The sequence below is a fragment of the Mytilus edulis genome, chromosome 14 (assembly GCF_963676685.1).
Source record: "Mytilus edulis chromosome 14, xbMytEdul2.2, whole genome shotgun sequence".
Lineage (NCBI taxonomy): Eukaryota > Metazoa > Mollusca > Bivalvia > Mytilida > Mytilidae > Mytilus > Mytilus edulis.
In genome coordinates, this window is record NC_092357.1 from 24,737,433 (window position 1) to 24,757,082 (window position 19,650).

The following is a 19,650-nucleotide window of genomic DNA, read 5'->3' on the forward strand; positions in this document are numbered from 1 at the left end:
GTATGTTTGTGTTTATCGTAATAATCAGTCCATATGTTGTAATTATATTTGCATGTGGTACTGAAGATCGTACAGTTTAATGAAATGGGTTAGATCTTAGCCATTTAATCTATTGGAAAGCTGTCTCATTCACTGATGGTCTCCATATTTATAGATATACATTCTGTGTTAAGTATAACAAAAGTATAAAAAAAAAAGTCGAGAATAACCATCATTTCAACGTGTCATTATCTATTTACTAAATTTTTCATATTAAATAAAAATGACAAAAAGTCTTGTCAAGTCTTAGATGCTCCAAAATTACATTGCTGAAATATGACAAATTTGTTTGAATGTCTTATCGATAAATTATACAAAATGTTTCTAAAATGCACTTGAACATGCAATTAAAAAATTTGAAGATTTTTTTTTCTTTTTTTGATGCATTATACATGTTATATGTGTATTGATCAGCTTGCATGTGCATTTTTTAACTGGTGGAGCGTCAAATCTTAATAGTATCTGAAAAAAAAATCATATAGCATACTGTGAAAATTGTATAATTAGAATAAACAAAATGTTGTCATTTCTCGTTATGTTTTTGGGTTTTTTTTTTTTTAAAGTTGGCATAACAATTTCATGAACAGCTTGAATTCTTAAACATTTGTTATTTATTCCAATAGCTAAGCAACTTAAATATATTAAACAAGAATATAGTGAGCATTAAATACAACATTTATTAGAGTAACTCACTTATGTAATTCACAAAATTTAACACTTTAAAAGCATACTATTAATCAATATAATTCAACAATCTTGATCTATGATATACACATTCAGCAATTACAAATTTTATTCGGCAATACATAAATATTTCGCAAAATGAAAAACACTCTAACACTGTAACAAGAGGCATACAAATGATACAAATGATATTTTCCAATGGTGAACAAGACATACACATAATCATGTCAGTTTCTCCGTAACGAAAAATTTCTAGTTATTTGTATTCCATCGTATCGAATACCACTTTCATTTTTGATCATTAAAAGTTGTCTGACTCGAACCTTTTAATCTAACATCTACCATTATTCGAGCTTGCAATTGCAATATATATGTCAAAGAGTAGGCTAATGCCGCTACAAGGCAGCACTCGCACCCGCAAAGTGGAAAGGGATTAATATAATTGCAAAACTTGTTTTCCAATTTGTTTCCCAATCCACTATAAATAAATATGTTTAAACTAATGGAAGATTCTTCATATACAAACATAAAACAAATATAAACTGCAAAGTGAATGAATGCTATTTTTTCTTAAAAATCAAAGAATTGTAGTTACAAAGAAAATCGATGTTGAAAATAATAAAGAATAACATGAAATTTTTCTTTATGAATAATTTGCATGAGGGATCTATAAAACAAAGTATATAAAGTCATCTAATTGAAAACCGACTTTGGACCTAATGTTTCAAGGTTTACATTTCGCTGTTTTTGTCGTAAAAGCTAGGTACAAATCCGTACGTAGTTATAGAAACAAATTAGCTGCTAATTGTCCAATACATCTCATATTAGACAAGTTCATGAAGCAGAAGTTGCTTTTTTCACGAAAAGAAATGAGTGCAATTGAGAAAATGATCAGTGCAATAAAAACATAGCCAAGCTACTTTATCGACGTTCGTGTTTATACGAGAATGTTCAAAACTATATTAAATTTTACACACATTGTGGTTTTCGTAATTACCCGAATAAATACCGTCAAGTACGTAATGGCTCGCAGCTACCATCCAATTGAACGACTGAAAATGTCTTATTTTTTCCCTTACTTTTTTATAAACAATGGTACATTTAGATGTTTGAGAGTTCTACAGTTTAAATTGGTCTTGTAGGATGTAAAAACTGTTAGTGATATACTAGTATACCAGCTGGTATCTTAATGAACTAAAAACCATTACATTATAGTATAACGTAGAATTCCAAACAAGCAGAAACAAATGAAAGCATGGCCCCTAAAACTATATATCCCTCATTTCGTAAGTGAATGTTTTAAACACAATCTGTGAAAATAGAGTGTCCAACAATCTTGTTTATATTCCTATCAAAGACAAGTTAAATTTCAGCTCAATTTAAATTTTATATCATGAGTTTACTTAATCATGTTTCTATCCATTAAACATGTCAGAATGCAGGTTTTGATGGTATGTTTTGTTGTGTTCATCTTTAACTGATTTCTCAGTATTCCTTTAACTGGCATCTGAACATCATTTGTAGATAAAGTACAGTTCGTTAATACAGGTACTGTTGAGATGAAGAAATAGTTTGATGAGCTTAGTTGAATATAAAATTCACAAGTTCAAATGTACAAGCCTGATCTTAATCAAACAAACCACTGTTAACTCTCTTCATTGTTTGTGGGAAACCTGAAATGAAACTTCGGATTGATTCTGTCCGAAAGCAATAACAAAGTTAAAGTCATTGCAAAATGCAACTCATCTTTTATTGTGAATTTATATAAAAAAATAAAGAACAAAAAAAAATATTTTGTTTTCACCAAAAAATCTTCACAGACAGATGCAGTCTCATATATATTTGTTAAGACACTTGTGATAATGAAGGTATTCTGTTTTATGGTAATGAAACAATAAATAACAGTTCTGTTGCTTTAAGGAACAAAATGTAAAGTTATGATAAATTAGCAAATATGTAAAACGACTGACACCTGTATCTTAATTTTCATCTTTTGAAAGAATCTATGTTTTTTCTGCTATCAAAGTGTTATCGCCGTCTTATCTATTGAATGACATATATATTAGATTACAAATCAATTGCAGATGAAAAAAAAACCAATATTACAAAATGAAATGTCAGTAACCAACCTTATGTAAGCATTGTGAACTGAACTAAGTTCATCAAATAGGACGCATACAGGTGTGAAAGAGTCATTTATGTATTCGTATAATTATACCACCGGTCTATACATTTTTGCTTTTAACTAACGTTGCCAATAGTTTTCGTTGCAGAATATTGAAGTTATGAACTAGAAAGTTCAATAGTTCGTGGTTTTTGCATATATTCAAAGATTATAAGAATATCATACGAAGAAAGTATAAATATAAACAAATAACTTGTCTAACTTTGGCAAATATTTGTTTATAACATAAGAAATAAATTAAATGGATAAAAAAACTAACACTTTTCAAAACTTACTTCATAATCAGTGTTTATACTAAGAATATAAAAAGTGATGTTTGAAAGCCAATTATGGATTGCCCTGAACAGTGAAAGGTTGCTGGGGAAGAAGAGGGGTTGTTCAATATTCTGCAAAGAAAATTATTGACCATCGTAAGTTATAGGTAAAAATGTATAGACCGGTGGTATAATTATACGAATACATAAATGACTCTTTCACACCTGTATACGTCCTATTTGATGAATATGGAAAGCTGTCAATTGTCTCATTGAACATCTGTGTTATAATAATTTATTTATTTAACAAAATCCGCTTACCTTATTTAGTTCAAATGTTCTAGGTTAACTTTAGGAAACACTGGTTACACGTACCTTAAAAATTAAACATACAATGATGCATATAATCTACATGTAAATAAAGAACATGTATTTAGTATATAACATTTACAATCATTATAAGTTCTTATTCATATTTCGCCTTCGGTCTCAAGTAATGAATTAGCTTAACTTCTCTATGAGGGGTGAAGCTTACATGTAATATCTCTGTTTAAAGAAACAAACTATAACCACCAGACCATAGCTGGCCAGTGACCTTGACCCTAGTATGTAAGCACCTGTTCAATAATAACTTGTCATAATTTAAAGCAAGTTTGTGTCGACCAAATATAAAACCCATTGGAAAAAGGGTGGGTCTGACTGATAATCCCTAGGGTGGGAATTAATTACTTTCGAGCCTCAGGCTCATATTCTAAAAATGACCTTCATCCTGCCCATCCAAGATATGCTTGGATGAAGGAACATTTTTCTTCTAGTTAAACATCATAATGTTTCTCGTCAATCAGTTAATCCGATAAGTTGAAATTCCATGTTTGCCAGAATTGATTAATTTGTATTAAGTTTGAATGATGGTTTTCAATATCTGTATTGAGATATGTTAGTATTCATATTGATCAGCAAAGTACTTTTATATCGACACACAATCATCAGAAACACTTCCATGACTATACACATCAACCATATGCAAATCGTGTTAGGATGGCGTTGCAAAACTAGTCAAATAAGCAAGCAGCCATGACCTTTTATCGTTTTACAATCATAAAAAGTGCATCAGTGATGTTGCCTCGTTAGGTAAGAAGCAGTATATCATAAAAAAAAAGATTATGATTATTGAATTTATGATATGAACTTGACCTACCGAAATCGACTTGTAACCGTTGTTTTTTTTTACAGATGTACACACAGATACCTGTATTTTCCTTGGGTAACGATTTTTGTGGAATTCCTTGTTCAAGCAAAATTAAAAAGATTTATTTATTTTCCGTATTATTGCTCTTGCTTTATCCTCCAGCGCAAAATAATTAAGAAATGACGAAAACACTGTAAATAAAGCCAACAGTAGTATACCGTTGATCGAAACAGTATTATTAAAGAATTCTTGAAATTTATTTCTGTATTCATTACTTGTGAAATATAGACGTGTACCTTTTCAATTTTGCGTTAACCATGCCTATTAATTAGGTTTATACATGCAAGTACCTCAGACATATCTTCAAACGGTCCTATACAATACTTTACTTTATGACTAAAAATGTACAAATTTTCTTGTAAATTTATCGAAATTCTTTGCTGATGCCACAAGAACAGAAATATAATACTAATTTTAGACTTATTTTGAAATTTGTCGTTGTGGTGCAAAGGATTTATATAGTAAAATATAACAGAATACCGAGAGAAGAGTGTAATCGAAATTAATGATTTACCTACCTCGACCTCCGACTGCTGCGTGCTAAAATTTAAAATGGAGAACAATAACATACACGTATGCATACTGTAAAATATAATATTCGTTCGTTCCCTTTTGAAATTCATTTAAATTTAGTTCGAATAATTTGATAACAGTTGACTGTAAAATAAAAGTAAGCAATTGTGAGATGATCGTGCTAAATTGCATAGTTGGCCTTGTTGTTTAAACCATTTATTTTGGATACCATATGTTCTTATCTTTGATTTTTGAAGAGACGTTGGCAATTGTTTGAATGACCTAAGGATGTTGTGGTTTTTGGTGTTGAAATGCTGTATAATTGGATAGTTCTTTTTAATGTACATTTTTGTAGTTTTAAAAAAAGGTTAAATTATACAAATCTACAATACATATATAATTTCTTGTCGCCTTTGCCGAATTTATTTGTGCATTTATTCATTTTGTTTTTCTTATTTATTTATTTATTCATTTATTTATATCTCATGTACAAAACAACTTAAAATCCTACGCCCATGGGCTATAAAACCGCGTATGTTTATTATAAAAACCAAACAGAGCCAATGTATTGAACACAATTTATAAAGAGGTACTCTTAAAGTAAAATCTGTCAAATATTGATTTGTTAAATAACATAAAGTAAAATGCATGAAACGAGCAAGTTTTCTACAATTAAAATCAAATCTTCTTTCTTGTGGATATACCGAACAAAATCTTATTAACGACATGATTTTTGAAAACATTTTCACAAAAGATTTCAAAAAGTCGGAATTTATAATCGGCGATGATTTATATTTAAGTCACACGATTCAAACACCCTTGACAGTCTCTTTAGATAAAATTATACCACAATAAACAAAATTGTGAAAAATAAATGTTAACCCCCTGGAGGAACCGAAACATTGACTTATTTTCCGATTATCAAATTTGCTGCACTTGATGTAGGTTAAGCATTAGAGAGCTCATAGCAAGGTAACACGACGACAACAGCACGAATAAACGTTTTGTAAATAATGACTTACCTCGTTTACGAATGATGCATATGACAGCAACAACGATCCCAATTATAATAGCGGGTACCACAGTAGCTATCACTACTACATGTGTCTGTGTTTCATGTCGCTCTGAAGGTATTTCTGAAATGATTTCGTTGTTGCATTTCATTTTATGCAACATCAAGAGGCAGTTTTTTTATGAATGGTTTTACACTAGTAATTTTTTGGGGTCCTTTATAGCTTGCTCTTGATAGTGAGCCAAGCCTCAGTGTTGAAGACCGTACTTCGACCTATAATGGTTTATTTTTATAAAGTTTGACAAGGATGGATAGTTGTCTCTTTGGCACTCATGCAACATCTTCTTATATATATTGATGTTTGTTTACAAATGTTCGACAATAAAACAACACAATAAATTAAAGACAAAAACAAAGTTATATCCTCGTTTTAGCTTTCTGAACTACTTTAGACGAATTTATCTTTCTCTAATACAAAATATCTAAGGTTTCTGAAAATTGTTGCGACATCAACATATAAAAACGTTCAATCTAATTTAGAAAAGACATATGGAACAAGAAAGTACGCTTATGAAAACAATTATATGCATCATTTTCATTGATAGTGTAAATTTAACAATTTATATTTAAGTTTGTCGACTACGAATCTAATTCGCTAATTGAAATCGTGTAAAACTGCCCCAACATCAATGCAAATAATATCTGCCAAGATAAATAAAAACAGATGACTTATATTATGCGGCCAACTGTAAACTGCAGTATACAAGGATACATTAGTTGTGCAATGTATAGTTGAAATAGATCGTGTGTACAACAAATACGCGTTTTGTCTTCACAAGTCATCCGTGATATAGTACTAAAAAATATAAATCTAGATCTTGTGAGAAATGCCATTTTTAACTTATGTTTATAGAGTTCTTATATTGAACTATTACATCTATGTCCCAAGTTGTTGGCACCTGCCAACATATGTTTGAGTTACCTGTTTGTCCGTGGTTAGCAGTTCATGATGTCAGTCATACTTGATTCATTGTGGGTGCCTTTGATTGGTTTCATCTGCCTAAGTTGAGTTCCTATGGAGAGTTGTCGCATTGGCAATCATACCACATCTCCATATTTTAAAATAAAATAAGAAGTCGAGGAGTCTCGACGATCTACAATTCCAACGGGTTTTGCTTAGTACAGTCAGTTATGCTTTCAATGGATAGACAATCCGAACTGGTTGGACAAATAGATGATTAACCTTTGGTAAATATGTATTCCGACTTAAAAATAGTTTATAAATACACATTAATTACCATTGTTTCGATCGTTTTTTTCTTTCAAATATACAGTGTAAGGAAAATTATTACAATGAGCAAGCATCACAAGGCTATGTCTAAATCATTAGAATACCTTAAAATAAAAAAAACATACCCTAAAGAATTTAAAATTATTGAGCACATCTCTGTGCATCGACAATAGACACCTCCTTGAACTTTCTCTTATCTACCTTTCATGCTAGATACTTAAGATCTAACAGTAGTTTACAAATGTTCAAATCTTTTAAATCCATTTCGAATACACGAGTGAAAATAATGAAAAAAAAACACGACAAAATCGTTAAAAGGTTATGTTTGCATAATTCGTAATCGAATCCAAATTTATGAAAGAGAACATAATCCGGTTCATAACAAAATATAAAAACAAACTAAAGTAAAACAGGCTAAAGTATTCTGGTCTCCAAAATGAGTTGATCTTAAGTATAACATTGGGAAAACATGTCGTATGTGAAATGAAATAAAGACACACTTTACCTATAAATAAATTGATTATGTAGAAAACATCATGAATGCAAAGAATCGATTTAAATTGATCTTTCATAAAATACTGCTGAAGCCGTACACCATTAATAACGCAATCCATTAAATGCAAAATTGCTAAGAATGTGTCTTAAATTGACGATTTTAATCATCTGACTTATAAGTTGAAAGTGTATGCCGTTTAAATTGTTAAGTGAATATCCTAGTATTTGCATGTTTTAACCTGCCAAACATACTGCAATTGTATAAATAAAACCCATTTTGAGCATACGAGGAACCAAATGACCATGGAGAACCCCCAAAGTCCTATGGTCAAATTAATCCAAATTATTTTTGCAGTGTTATTTCATCCAACTACTTGCAATTTGAGGCATTAAACATGATGAAAAAATTTGAAAGGGGTATAAAAGGAATTTAAGTAACACACTATCAACACTAGGGGCTATATTTGTGGACAACGACAATCAAAAGACGATAACTGTGTACTCGGACCTAATAGGATAGAAACATTATCCAATCTTAATTAAACTAAGTATGACTGAAGCTCTATAAATTACAAGACTGCTTACAAAGTTTCATAGTAATATAATATATACAAATTATAGATAGTATGATGAATTCTGTATTCAACATTGCGTGTTAAAATTTGACGTTAAAATCTTAAGAAATCAACTATCAAACATTTGGGTCATTAGATTTGAAAATATTACAAAGGAATAATTATAAAATGTCATAACATATAAAATATTATGTATTTCAAGCAATAGAATGCTTATTTGATTTATCAGACTAAGCATAATTATTCAAAAGTCAAATTTATTTGAGCCTGTAATTTTTTCCAGCAATTCTAAATTTGTGAAGTGTTTTGGTTATAAATAATCCTTACATATTTATTTAATGTAGTACTACTTGAAATGGAAAGAAAAATTGCTAACAGCATAACATATTTGTTTAAAAGGGTATTAGGCCAAGTAAAATTAAAAATAATGTAGGGCCAATATAGGCCATAGCACATATTTACATTACAAAATGTGTATTTTTCATCATCTCTATACTCAAGTGACATCTTACAATAAATCTAAGTACAACAAGACTCTTTTATTTAACTTGTTTTTTGCACACAGTATGGTCTGATATAAAGATTTTCCAACTCTTAGTGAAAAACTTGCATGTAATTTAAGTTTCAACAGGCTTATATTTGAACCACTCGCTGTCCTACAGAAGAAAGGAAGGATAGTATGTTAAAGAAACCGGTACATAGTACATTTAAAGTTTTTTTTATACAAATCAAGTCAACTATATTATGAACTTCAACTTTTATGTACCAAACACCTCACATTACACTTGATCAAAACTGACCGTTAGAAAAGAAGGTCATTTATGCAATACATTTTGCACATATTGTCTGAAATAATCGGAGTTCACAAATGAGTAAATTAACCGAAGTAAAGCATAGCAACACAAATATTGACACACGAAACCCTTTCAGATAGAAATTCAGAAGGTCACTTAAGCATCAAAATTGAAAAAGCTATGAAATGCTTATTTTGACAATACAATGTCAAAATTGGTAATTTTTGGCAGACGTTTGTCAATTAAAAGTTTAAATCCTTTAGTTTCATGTTAACTGACAAATTGACACCATTAAATAATTCAGTGAAGTTGGCAAAGTTCAGATTCTAGATTTACTGATTTCACCTTTTAGGTTCGAAAACAGAGTTATTTCTTAGTGCATTTCTTTCAGACAATAAATAAAAATTTAAAAAATCCCAACTGCGCTTTCTAAATAATTTTTGAATTGTGTTGTACTACTTTTGGGACAAAGTATTTCAAAACTATAGATAAATACATTAGCTCTATCTCAGAATATGAACAATTGTATGTTAAGGGCGTCTTGAAATCTTTTGATAGCTTCCGAAATGCTAATTTCTAACCATTTTTAACTGGACCAAATTACTACTTGACTCTCAACTTCATGACCCAAATTTTTGCTAGTGTAATTTCATCTCCCTTTTTACTATTTGACTCATAACACATGAAGAAATTAATTTGGAAGGGGTATAAAATAAATTGGCAAGTAACACACTGTCCACACTATGGCCCATGTTCGTGGACAACGAACATCAAAGGACGATAACTGTGTATTCGGACCATCACTGTATTATTTTAGCTATATATATATAACTCGTCTAAACATCAACCCAACAATGTTAGATCTGTAAATTTGCTTTCCCAATTTTCGGTTCTTCCTTCACCGGGATTCGAACCCATGCTACTATGATATAGTGACACCATAACGCCGTCCCGCTAGACCACACGACCACCTGAGCTCTTACAAATAGAAGTTTCGCTGGCCGTGTGTTACCTTTCCACGTCAGTTTTAATCTAGCGGCGTACTGCAGTACATGATATATAAGGCATGAAGATGTTATTGTTACAGATCAGCTAAATTATCTATAGTAAAGGATCCTACAAATTAATGTAAGATACAGTCACAGAAAATAATTATAGATATAAGTACGTCTGAGTCAGTGACAACCCTACAACAGATGCATCCATCGGATCGCCATCAATGATGGTGATACATGGCTGTGTACATAATGTATATACAACTCGTCTAAACATATATATGCCACGTACCAGATATATTCCGTATCATCCTCAAATCCAGTAAATTTGATGACTTTTCTTTATGGCTGCACATGTATTCATCAATGTCGTTAGTATCAAACTGCATTATTGACAATTCTAAACTATCTTGAGAAAGATATTCAAAGCTGTACTTTGATGTATTGAATCCACTACCAATTGCATCATCTTGGAACAGAACGTCATGACTGCTTCCCTTATACATAAACCAAGTTCCATAACCATTGTTGCTTGTACATCTTAATTTCACTGTGCTGTTCAAAACCAAGTCTGTCATTAATGTCAAATTAACCGAAGCTGAAAACATTAAACAATTGCATGATTTGTTGTTTCTATAGTGATTAAGATGATAACACAATGTTGACTGGATACTCACATCATAACGAAATGAGAAACAAATTACTGCCAAATTTCCATATTAAAATGAGTTTTTTTTTTTATGAAAAAGTCAAAATTCACAAACAGACATAGTTCATGAAAACGAAATGAACCTACCTATTTTATGGTACTGTAATATTTAATACCTAATATCAATAAGACATTTAGACATATAGACAACAGCTGTGAATTGAAAATACCATCATATGTTTATCACATTGTTTTATGTATTCAAAACATTCGTCCTCAGTGATTAGATGTAACAAACAAAACACTTCATCATGAAAAATATGCTAAAATATACGATGTATGAAAGTAACTACAATGGGGTACAAATGTTTAACAATCAGGGAAAACAATGATCAGATTAAGGTCTGCTGAGCATATCAAAGTTTCTATTATATTGGCTTTCTTAATTTACTTCAGAATTCCTTCAGATGTAATTTCACTGTTTGCTTTTAGTTAGTTTCTTATAATATGTCTGAGTGTACTGTTAACAATTTCGCTTATTTCTATGAGAGCACTTCGTATCATTAGTTGTGATAAATCATATGATGATTGAGTGTTTTGGATGAAAACACACTTTTGGTGGTTAGTTCAATTCAGTTTACAGTTATCATTTTCGACTATGCACACTACGTTACCACACAATCGTATCAAACATAATATTTAAGTATTGTTATATTGTTTTTCCTACCATTGAGTCATTATCTCTGCAGGTGGACTAATAATTCAGGAGAGTGTTTCTTATGCTACTGTGTAAAGTTGGGAAAATGACAAAAATTAATCATGACAAGTAATGTTTTAATCTTTTCATCATTTGTATGCTAGCAGTAACTTTTAGAGCAGTAAAAACGGTAAACTGATTGAAAAAATTAGGTACACACATAATTAGTATTGCCCAAAAAACAATAAAAGAGAACAGCCAGATACAATTGAGTATTGAATGCAACATATAACAGAAACATTTAAAATCACAAAGAATGAACGTACACGTACTTGTCCGAATCTTATGTTAAGTATAGCAATTAAAGAAGACCTAGTAAACTATGTCAAATTTCTAAAACTAAAATCCGTAGAAATTCTTACAGATGGGTGGGGTTACAGATAGGTTTATTTATGTGAATTCTGAGATGATTTCTAAGAATGTCACTCGCTTGAATTTAATAGAAGAACAATTCAAATGGACGGGAAAAAAGCGAAAACAAAAGCTGAAGAAAAAAAGTTTAACTTTAAATATACACAGAATCAAAATCATCCACTAATAAAATGTGCAGACATTATTATAAAATACTTGTTGCCGCCTTTCAAATTAAATTGCAATAGACGTATATAACACATATAATGTACGTACGTTCATAAATTTCCATGTTCCTCAAATCCAGATTTTTAGATGACTTGTCTTTGTGGCTACACATATAAACATCAATGTCGGTCTTATCAAAACTTCTGATTTCGATTTCTATAGTTTCAGGAGGGATGTATTCCATCTTAAATTTGGATTGATTGTAACCACTACCAAGTGCCTTATCCTGAAACATGACATCGTGACTAGGACCTTTATACACAAACCATGTTCCATCACCAGTGTTACTTGTACATCTTAATTTCACTGTATTTTCCAAGACCAAGTCTGTCATTAATGTCAAATTTACTGAAGCTGAAGCAATTAAGAATGTTGTGAATACATCATTATACATGTCAAGGATTACAAGAAGCTTACTCCCCCGTTATTTACTTTGTTTATCATTGAATAACAAAAAGGCGTGATTATACTTAAATGAATAACAAATATTGAAATAAATCAAGGTATTAAAATATTCATAGGGAAATTCAGCCATTTCCAGTAAAACCAGGACATACACAGATACGGCTTTTTATTTAATATATTTTGTTGATCTCATATTTTGTACGAAAAAAGGATGTTGCAAATAAGATATAAAACCAGGTTTTATCCACAATTTTCTACGTAGGAATATGCCTGGACCAAGTCAGGAATTCGTTTGATATGTTTGTGCTTTTGATTTTGCCTTTGATTTGGGACTTTCTGTTTCAATTTTCATTGGAGTTCAGTATTTTCTGATTTTACTTTCAAATAGTTATAATATGCATATGTTTCCGGGGCACAATCATTTCAAATTAATCCCAAAACATTAGATAAAAATTGTTGTGGTTCCTTAAACGGGTTTTCAATTGTAATTCCGAGTTATTCATAGGCATACACATATTGGAAACTAATGAATTTTGAATCTTATTAATAATCGTGGTTTAATAGGCTACTAGGGGCTGTCATAAGTTTACAGTGAGTTTTGAGGTTTTTTTTGCTTCGTGTTGAGGCTTTACTGTGGTTTTTAGATGAAGAACAGTAATGCAAGCGCTAATCATTTGCTTTGTGTTTGTTTTTGTGATGTACGATCTGTTGTATTTCTATAACAACAGGTAAAACATACAGTTTCCACAATATAAGTTGCACGTACTTTGATAATGTTCAATCGTCCCCATAATCAGTTGGTTTGATGACTTGTCTTTGTGACTACACATATACACATCTATGTCGTTTTCATCAAAGTTTCTTATACTAATTTGGATACTGTCTTTAGAAAAATAGTCCATAGTAAATTTTGATTCCTTGTATCCACTTCCAATTGCTTTATCTTGAAAAAGAACGTTGCGACTAGATCCTTTAAAAACAAACCAGGTTCCGTTACCATTATTGCTGGTACATCTAAAGCTAACTGTATTTGTAAAGACCAAGTCTGTCATTAATGTTAGGTTTACTAAAACTGAAACACAGTGAACTTTTTAATACAAGTTAAAGTATTGCAGAACCTACAGACTATAACTTCCTGTTCTCGACATACACCAGAAAAAAACCCCAGAAAAAAACATGAAATTTAAGAAGAACTTATTAAAACGTATTTATAGGTGCATCTCGTTGTTGAACGCCGTACGATTGTCTTATATTGCTTCATTGAGTGCTGCTTCGTTTGAATATGGGTAGATGTTTATATGAAACTCAGATCGATAACGAGCACAAAGCATATATAAAGGGATAAAAAGCCGCAACGTAAAAAGAATATTAGTCATAAACTTAACATAATGCAAGTGTAATTAAATAGTAGAAAAGATAAAAAGCTTCCAATGCACATTTGATATAGTGTTATGTTTTTCCATTCACTAGCATATATTCAGTAAAGGCATATTTCTTTTTTTTTTCTATTAAATTTCCTGTTGCATAGATATCAAGTCATTGGAAAATTAAGATGGAAGTCACACAGGAAATGTTGAATAAATTTGGTTACACTGTGAATGACGATGTTGTTCATAAACTCACAACGTGGGCTCATTTAACCGCACCACTGGCTTTATAAGGTTTAAACTAAAACATTCCTGAGCACCTTAAACGCAATCAATATATTAAGTGTTATTTTCTTATAAATACACCAATCTTTACGCATTTAATTAGCATGTCCATCAAGGAAAAGGTTATACTATCTCGGAGTAAACAAATAAGCCCTTGTAGTCTCCTTAAACACAACTGTGTATGCACAAACATTTACATTTTTTATTCCAAAAAACGCATTTGCTGATTAACTGATATTAATTGAGGCAACGGATGTCATTTGCTTTGTAAAATGTGCAGGTGTGAAGAGGTCGTGCCATTAATGCACTTGCTATATCTTAAATACAAATACCATTTAGCTGTCTCAGCTCAGAAATATCTGCACATTTCGTTGGAACTGTGAATATTGCTGAAATTGTAAACACTACGTTTATTAATGCGGAGTACAATCAGTAATTTAAAAGCTGTAATTCTAAGAATAACAAATCTTGTATTTATTTATTTTGTTTTAAATGGTTGTTCACATTTACAATGTATTAATCTTCAATAACAAATATAGATTATTCAAATTAGCTGGTTGTTCATGAAATCAACAAAGATGGCTGCCAACGGTGGAAATAGTTGAAGAAAAGACCTTATTGAAAATTATACGAATGACTTGAAAATGTAACACATGTCTTCATCTAGAAAACTGCTTAAATGGATTGAAACCAAACATGTGGTGCGTATTTTTTTATGTGCTGACCAAGTCTTGATATCTTGTAGCTGATTTGTCATTGTCCTTGTAAAGTAATTTTCTACAATTCCAATGAATTTATTGGTAGTTTCTGTAAATTTACAAAAGTCTCCTACTTTTGATTGAATTGCCGAGTCAATATAAAAACAAACTTGGCCTCAATCAATATAAGGGTATATGTTATGATCGTAACCTATTGATACATTATTTCTTAAACCAAGGTATGATGAGGTAAGCGACATAGGCTCTTGTCAGTCTCGTTTTATATATCGCAGTCCGAAGTGGCAACAACTACAACAAAATGTAAATAACAATTTTACAACGTGTGCACTGGTGCTAATTTGATGAGTCGCTTGTGATCCATTCAGGCTCGTAAAAAATGTCTTTGATTACACGACCTTCCTTGTTAGCTATTTGCAACTGTCCTTTTTCATCATAAAGAAAGTTTTCAGAATAAAACGCTGCTTCCAGTTCTGTATTTCATTTTCAATACTCCTAGTTAACAAACAAAAGTAAGGACGTTTTTGCGTTCATAAGATTTTCTCCTTTTTAACAATAACAATAAAAACAAAATAACCTAAATGACTATGCAAGGCTTTCAACATGTATGAGTATCTTGATTCAATTCTGGCATTTGCAGTAGCTCTGTACTTAAACATTCCGTCATTGGGTTATTAAGTCTTAGTATATGTTTGTTCATATATCTATTTATTTTTAGAACGATAAGGATAATAACATAACGTTGACCGCTGTATCCCTATCTGTGACATTTTATCTATAAATCTGTTTGTTTTGTTTACACATCGTTGTCAATATAATGGAATTGTATACGACTGCTATACAAGTCAGCGGTTTAGCCAGCTAAGAACCCGGTTTAATCCACAATGTTCTACTTAAGACATTGCCTGTACCAAGTCAAGCATATGACAGTTTGTGTCCGTCCACTCGTTTGATGTGTTTTAAGGAGGTACCTAACACTACAGGGAGATAACTCTGTAAAATCAGCAGAACGTTTTAATGACGTTGTGTTCATAAGGGAATATTAAGCTTCTCAGTGATCAAAATCAGTGTTTGTTAAACTGCTATATAACCAGTGTAATTTTTCTGATTAAACGGTTGGTTCAAATTTTTTGAAATTTTTATATTTTTGTCAAAGGGTCAAAGTAAATATTTTGTCAAAATTTTAAGAAAAATTAAACTAGCCAAATTAATTTTAGTTAAAGTGTTACAAATGGTTAAGTACCACCTTAAGATTTGATTTTATCATTTGATTATTGACTTTCCATTTTTTTTATTTTCCACAGTATTTATGTGATTTTACTTTAAAACATTTTTACAGCTATACATCATATTCACCTAGTAGGTAAAGGTATATCAGTATACATGAAATACATCCTACAGCTCCTATATTTTGCTTACTTGTGTGGACTGTCATCCTGAAAAAAAACCCTGAATATATCACTTACGATATGGTTATTTTAATTGGTACAGTTGTAAGCAAGTAATACAAAACTGTCTGTGGTCATGTAAAAGATTTTCATCAACAAATACTAGTATATAAAATTGGTATGTAGTATATACGTACAACCATAGCATCCTAAGGTAAGCTGTAACATGTTGTTTCTTTTGGGCATCAAAGTTCCGCTTATAAAGGCTATTTTATAGTTATTATATAAAGATAGTGTTTCACCATATGTTCATCGCATCAAATAAAGGGCGAAAGATTCCAAAGGGACATCCAAACTCATAGATCGAAATTTAACTGATAACTCCTTGGCTAAAAAAGAAAAACACAAACTGAAAAATAATAGTACACAAGACATAACATATAAAACTAAAGACTAAGCAACACGAAACCCGACAGAAACAAGAGGTGATATCCGGTTCACTGGAACAAACTCCTACTCAACATGTGGCACCCTTCGGGTTGCTCATGTTATTACAAACCCGGTAAATAGTATAATTCGGTAGGTCACAAACGTGAAAAGATGGCATAACTTCTTTTTTTTTAAATAAACATGAACATAAAATATATGTATTGCCTAAAACATTTCATTATCAGAAAGAAATCAGAAAAAGGACGGGATTGTGGTTACAACATTAGAAACATGTCCATTATTAATAGTGAAAAAGATATTTCATAAAGGTAAATCAACTCATGATGGCGTCTGTAAAAGTCATGATTTCTACTTCACCGCATATAGCTATTTGTTTACAAGCCTCCGACCTAGTAAATACTATTCCTATATAATCATATCAGCCTATAAGATAAACTCCATATGCAGATGCTGCTGTAATATAATTACATACAAAAGGAAAAATCACAAATTCACAACAATACGAAATGATTTAGCTCTTAATTGTTATTTTAACAAATTTCTTATATATACATACATAAAGCTTGACAAAATGGACTTAAAATATAGCGGTAATGAGAACGAGGCATAAACGTTCTGTTTTATTTTTTCTTTAACCAAACTTCTTTACGACAGATACTGTAGATTTGACAATGAACATCAGTTATATACAAATTCATGGAACTACAATCTGTCGATCTATTTATCTTGGAATTGAACAAGGTCCCAGGTTAGGGAAGGGTTAGTATCCCGCTTACATGTTTAACCCCGCCGCATTCCTTATGTATGTTACCTGTCCAAAGTCAGGAGCCTGTTATTCAGTGTTTGTTGTTTGTTTATGTGTCACATATTTGTTTTTCGTTTATTTTTTGTACATAAACTAGGCCGTATTTTTTCTTGTTTGAATTGTTAAACATTGTCATTTTTGGGCCGTTTATAGCAGACTGTTGCGGTATGGGCTTGGCTCATTGCTAAAGGCCGTATAGTGATCTATAGTTGTACATTTCTGTTTCATCTTGGTCTTTTGTGGAGTCGTCTTATTTCACATTTTTGTATAAGTAATATTATAAACAAAACCATTTGTTAACAGTAATCAATTTTCAACTCTTACGAAAAAAAAGAAAATGTACGGAGTACTTTTTACAATGAGTAAACTACACACAAGACGCCAAATGACATATAAGGGAGTAGATAGAAGTCATCGTATGACCTTCAACAATGACAAAATAAAAGAATGGTATAAGATAAATTAGCAATCTAGATTGGGTTTCCAGAATAGAGGATAACGAGTAAATACAACAGACAAATGGACAAAAGCATAACAAAAACAATATGTATTTACCGTACAAAGCCTTACAATTGACAGCTACATAAGAAACTTTTATTTTTTTCAATATTTTGTTAATCATCGATTAAGTCATCATATTTATATGTATATTGTGTGTAGCTCTTCAAATGACTTCGTCAGCCTAACATTAAGTCATATTTGACTATTTGTTTGTATTTTATATTTAATGATTCATAATCAACAAACCAATTACGTTGAGCAATGGCAATGTCAATCCGCATCATAAATGTTCCACACCTATAATTCACACGTCTCTTATACACATTGATCTATTTCATTTCAAAATACCTCCGATTTAAAAACAAACGAGTATCGACATATTCAATTTAACCTATTTGGGATGAATAGTTTTATCCGTTTAATTAATAGTAGACTAACAAAAAGTATAAAACGTACAGTAAACTTTATTGTTCAACATTTAAAAAAAACTGATACAGTCTCTATTGCTAATGCTTGGCTTTTACATAAACAAATAAAGTCACTGGGAAGTAAAATGTTTCAAACGAAATCAAATAAGTTCTCCTGTGTATGTGTATTGTTAAAAATAGTCGGTGTAAAAATCGATAATTGTTAAAACCCATCTTTAAGGTAATATCAAATACTTAGAATATCACATTATGTATCAATTTCATTGAATAAGCATATTTGTTAAGATTTTATATATTCTTCTCATATATGTTATGGATGAATTATCTGTATATGCAAACACTACCTATCACTGTTGCTATTTTAAGACATCCAAAATATGATCTTATATTTTCATATAATTTATACTTTTGATGAAATCGTATACTGAAAAACAAACTGTTACCATTTGAATGTTAGTAAAAAATACAATACAGTCGTCAAACAATGTATCCTACCTTATCGATAGCTAAATGGGGCAGATATTCAAACCATTATCGTCGATTAGGTTCAGGTATTCGAAATTACCTGTCATTCTATTTTTGGCTACATACTTCACTGCGGAAAGACTACATGCATGACGTAAATGTTTTGAATATATGGTCATACTGTTTTCGATATGATATTAACTAGCTGTTTATTGCTTTCAGTTGAACAAAATTTTCGTCAATTTGAATCTGAGGACAATTTTAATAATTAATTTTAATTGAGTCTCCCAGGATACTTAAAGTGTTTTAATGCGGACTTGAAAGATGATAAAACAACGCGTAAAATAGTACCAGTTTACTTTCACTTTTAATTTGGAAAGACACAATATGAGTCAAAATTGCAATTCTTAACACTAATGACTAAGAAGAATATACAATAACTCTATTCGGCAACGACTTGTCTCACTTGTATATTAATCGAATTGCGATTTAAGTATTATGTGATAGACCGTCTAAATAAAAAAAGTGTGTTGTATAAATCAAAATATCTGAGTTCGTGGTTGATTTAATGTTAAACATTTTTGTTCTGTCTGATGTAATTTTCTGAATTCATTTGAAAGTCATTGAGGTACACATGCACATACACATTAGGGGTTGAATGACTTAACTTGAACCTACAATGACAATTTACATTCTTCCAAGGTCCGTACTTGTCATATACATGTTATAATGTATAATGGGGACATTTTGTTATACACGTATGAAATAT

At 30.9% G+C, this 19,650-nt stretch overlaps 1 protein-coding gene across 2 annotated transcripts; it reads right to left on the minus strand.

Annotated features, from left to right (window-relative positions):
- Positions 1-693: 693 nt before the first annotated feature.
- On the minus strand, positions 694-19,035 carry LOC139504483 (uncharacterized). 2 transcript variants are annotated; one of them, XM_071294588.1, is made up of 10 exons: positions 18,912-19,035; positions 16,201-16,280; positions 14,461-14,517; positions 13,243-13,548; positions 12,120-12,425; positions 10,379-10,684; positions 5,947-6,060; positions 4,930-4,951; positions 3,484-3,537; positions 694-2,396 (listed from the first exon to the last, which is right to left on the minus strand). In XM_071294588.1, exons 2-9 carry the CDS (start codon positions 16,277-16,279, stop codon positions 3,528-3,530), a joined length of 1,200 nt encoding a protein of 399 aa, XP_071150689.1. In that variant the 5' UTR covers position 16,280; positions 18,912-19,035; the 3' UTR covers positions 694-2,396; positions 3,484-3,527. The 2 variants fall into 2 exon arrangements, with proteins under 2 accessions (XP_071150689.1, XP_071150688.1); XM_071294587.1 differs by lacking the exon at positions 3,484-3,537 and having other exon boundaries at positions 18,912-19,016.
- Positions 19,036-19,650: the final 615 nt, after the last annotated feature.

Coding starts and splice junctions, on each gene's coding strand:
- LOC139504483 (XM_071294587.1), bottom strand. CDS start 16,279: ATGACAGTCCACACAAGTAAGCAAAATATAGGAGCTGTAGGATGTATT. Junction 13,549..14,460: donor TGAGCTGAGACAGCTAAATG/GTATTTGTATTT, acceptor ACTGTGTTTCAG/TTTTAGTAAACCTAACATTA. Junction 6,061..10,378: donor GATGATACGGAATATATCTG/GTACGTGGCATA, acceptor AAATCATTTCAG/AAATACCTTCAGAGCGACAT.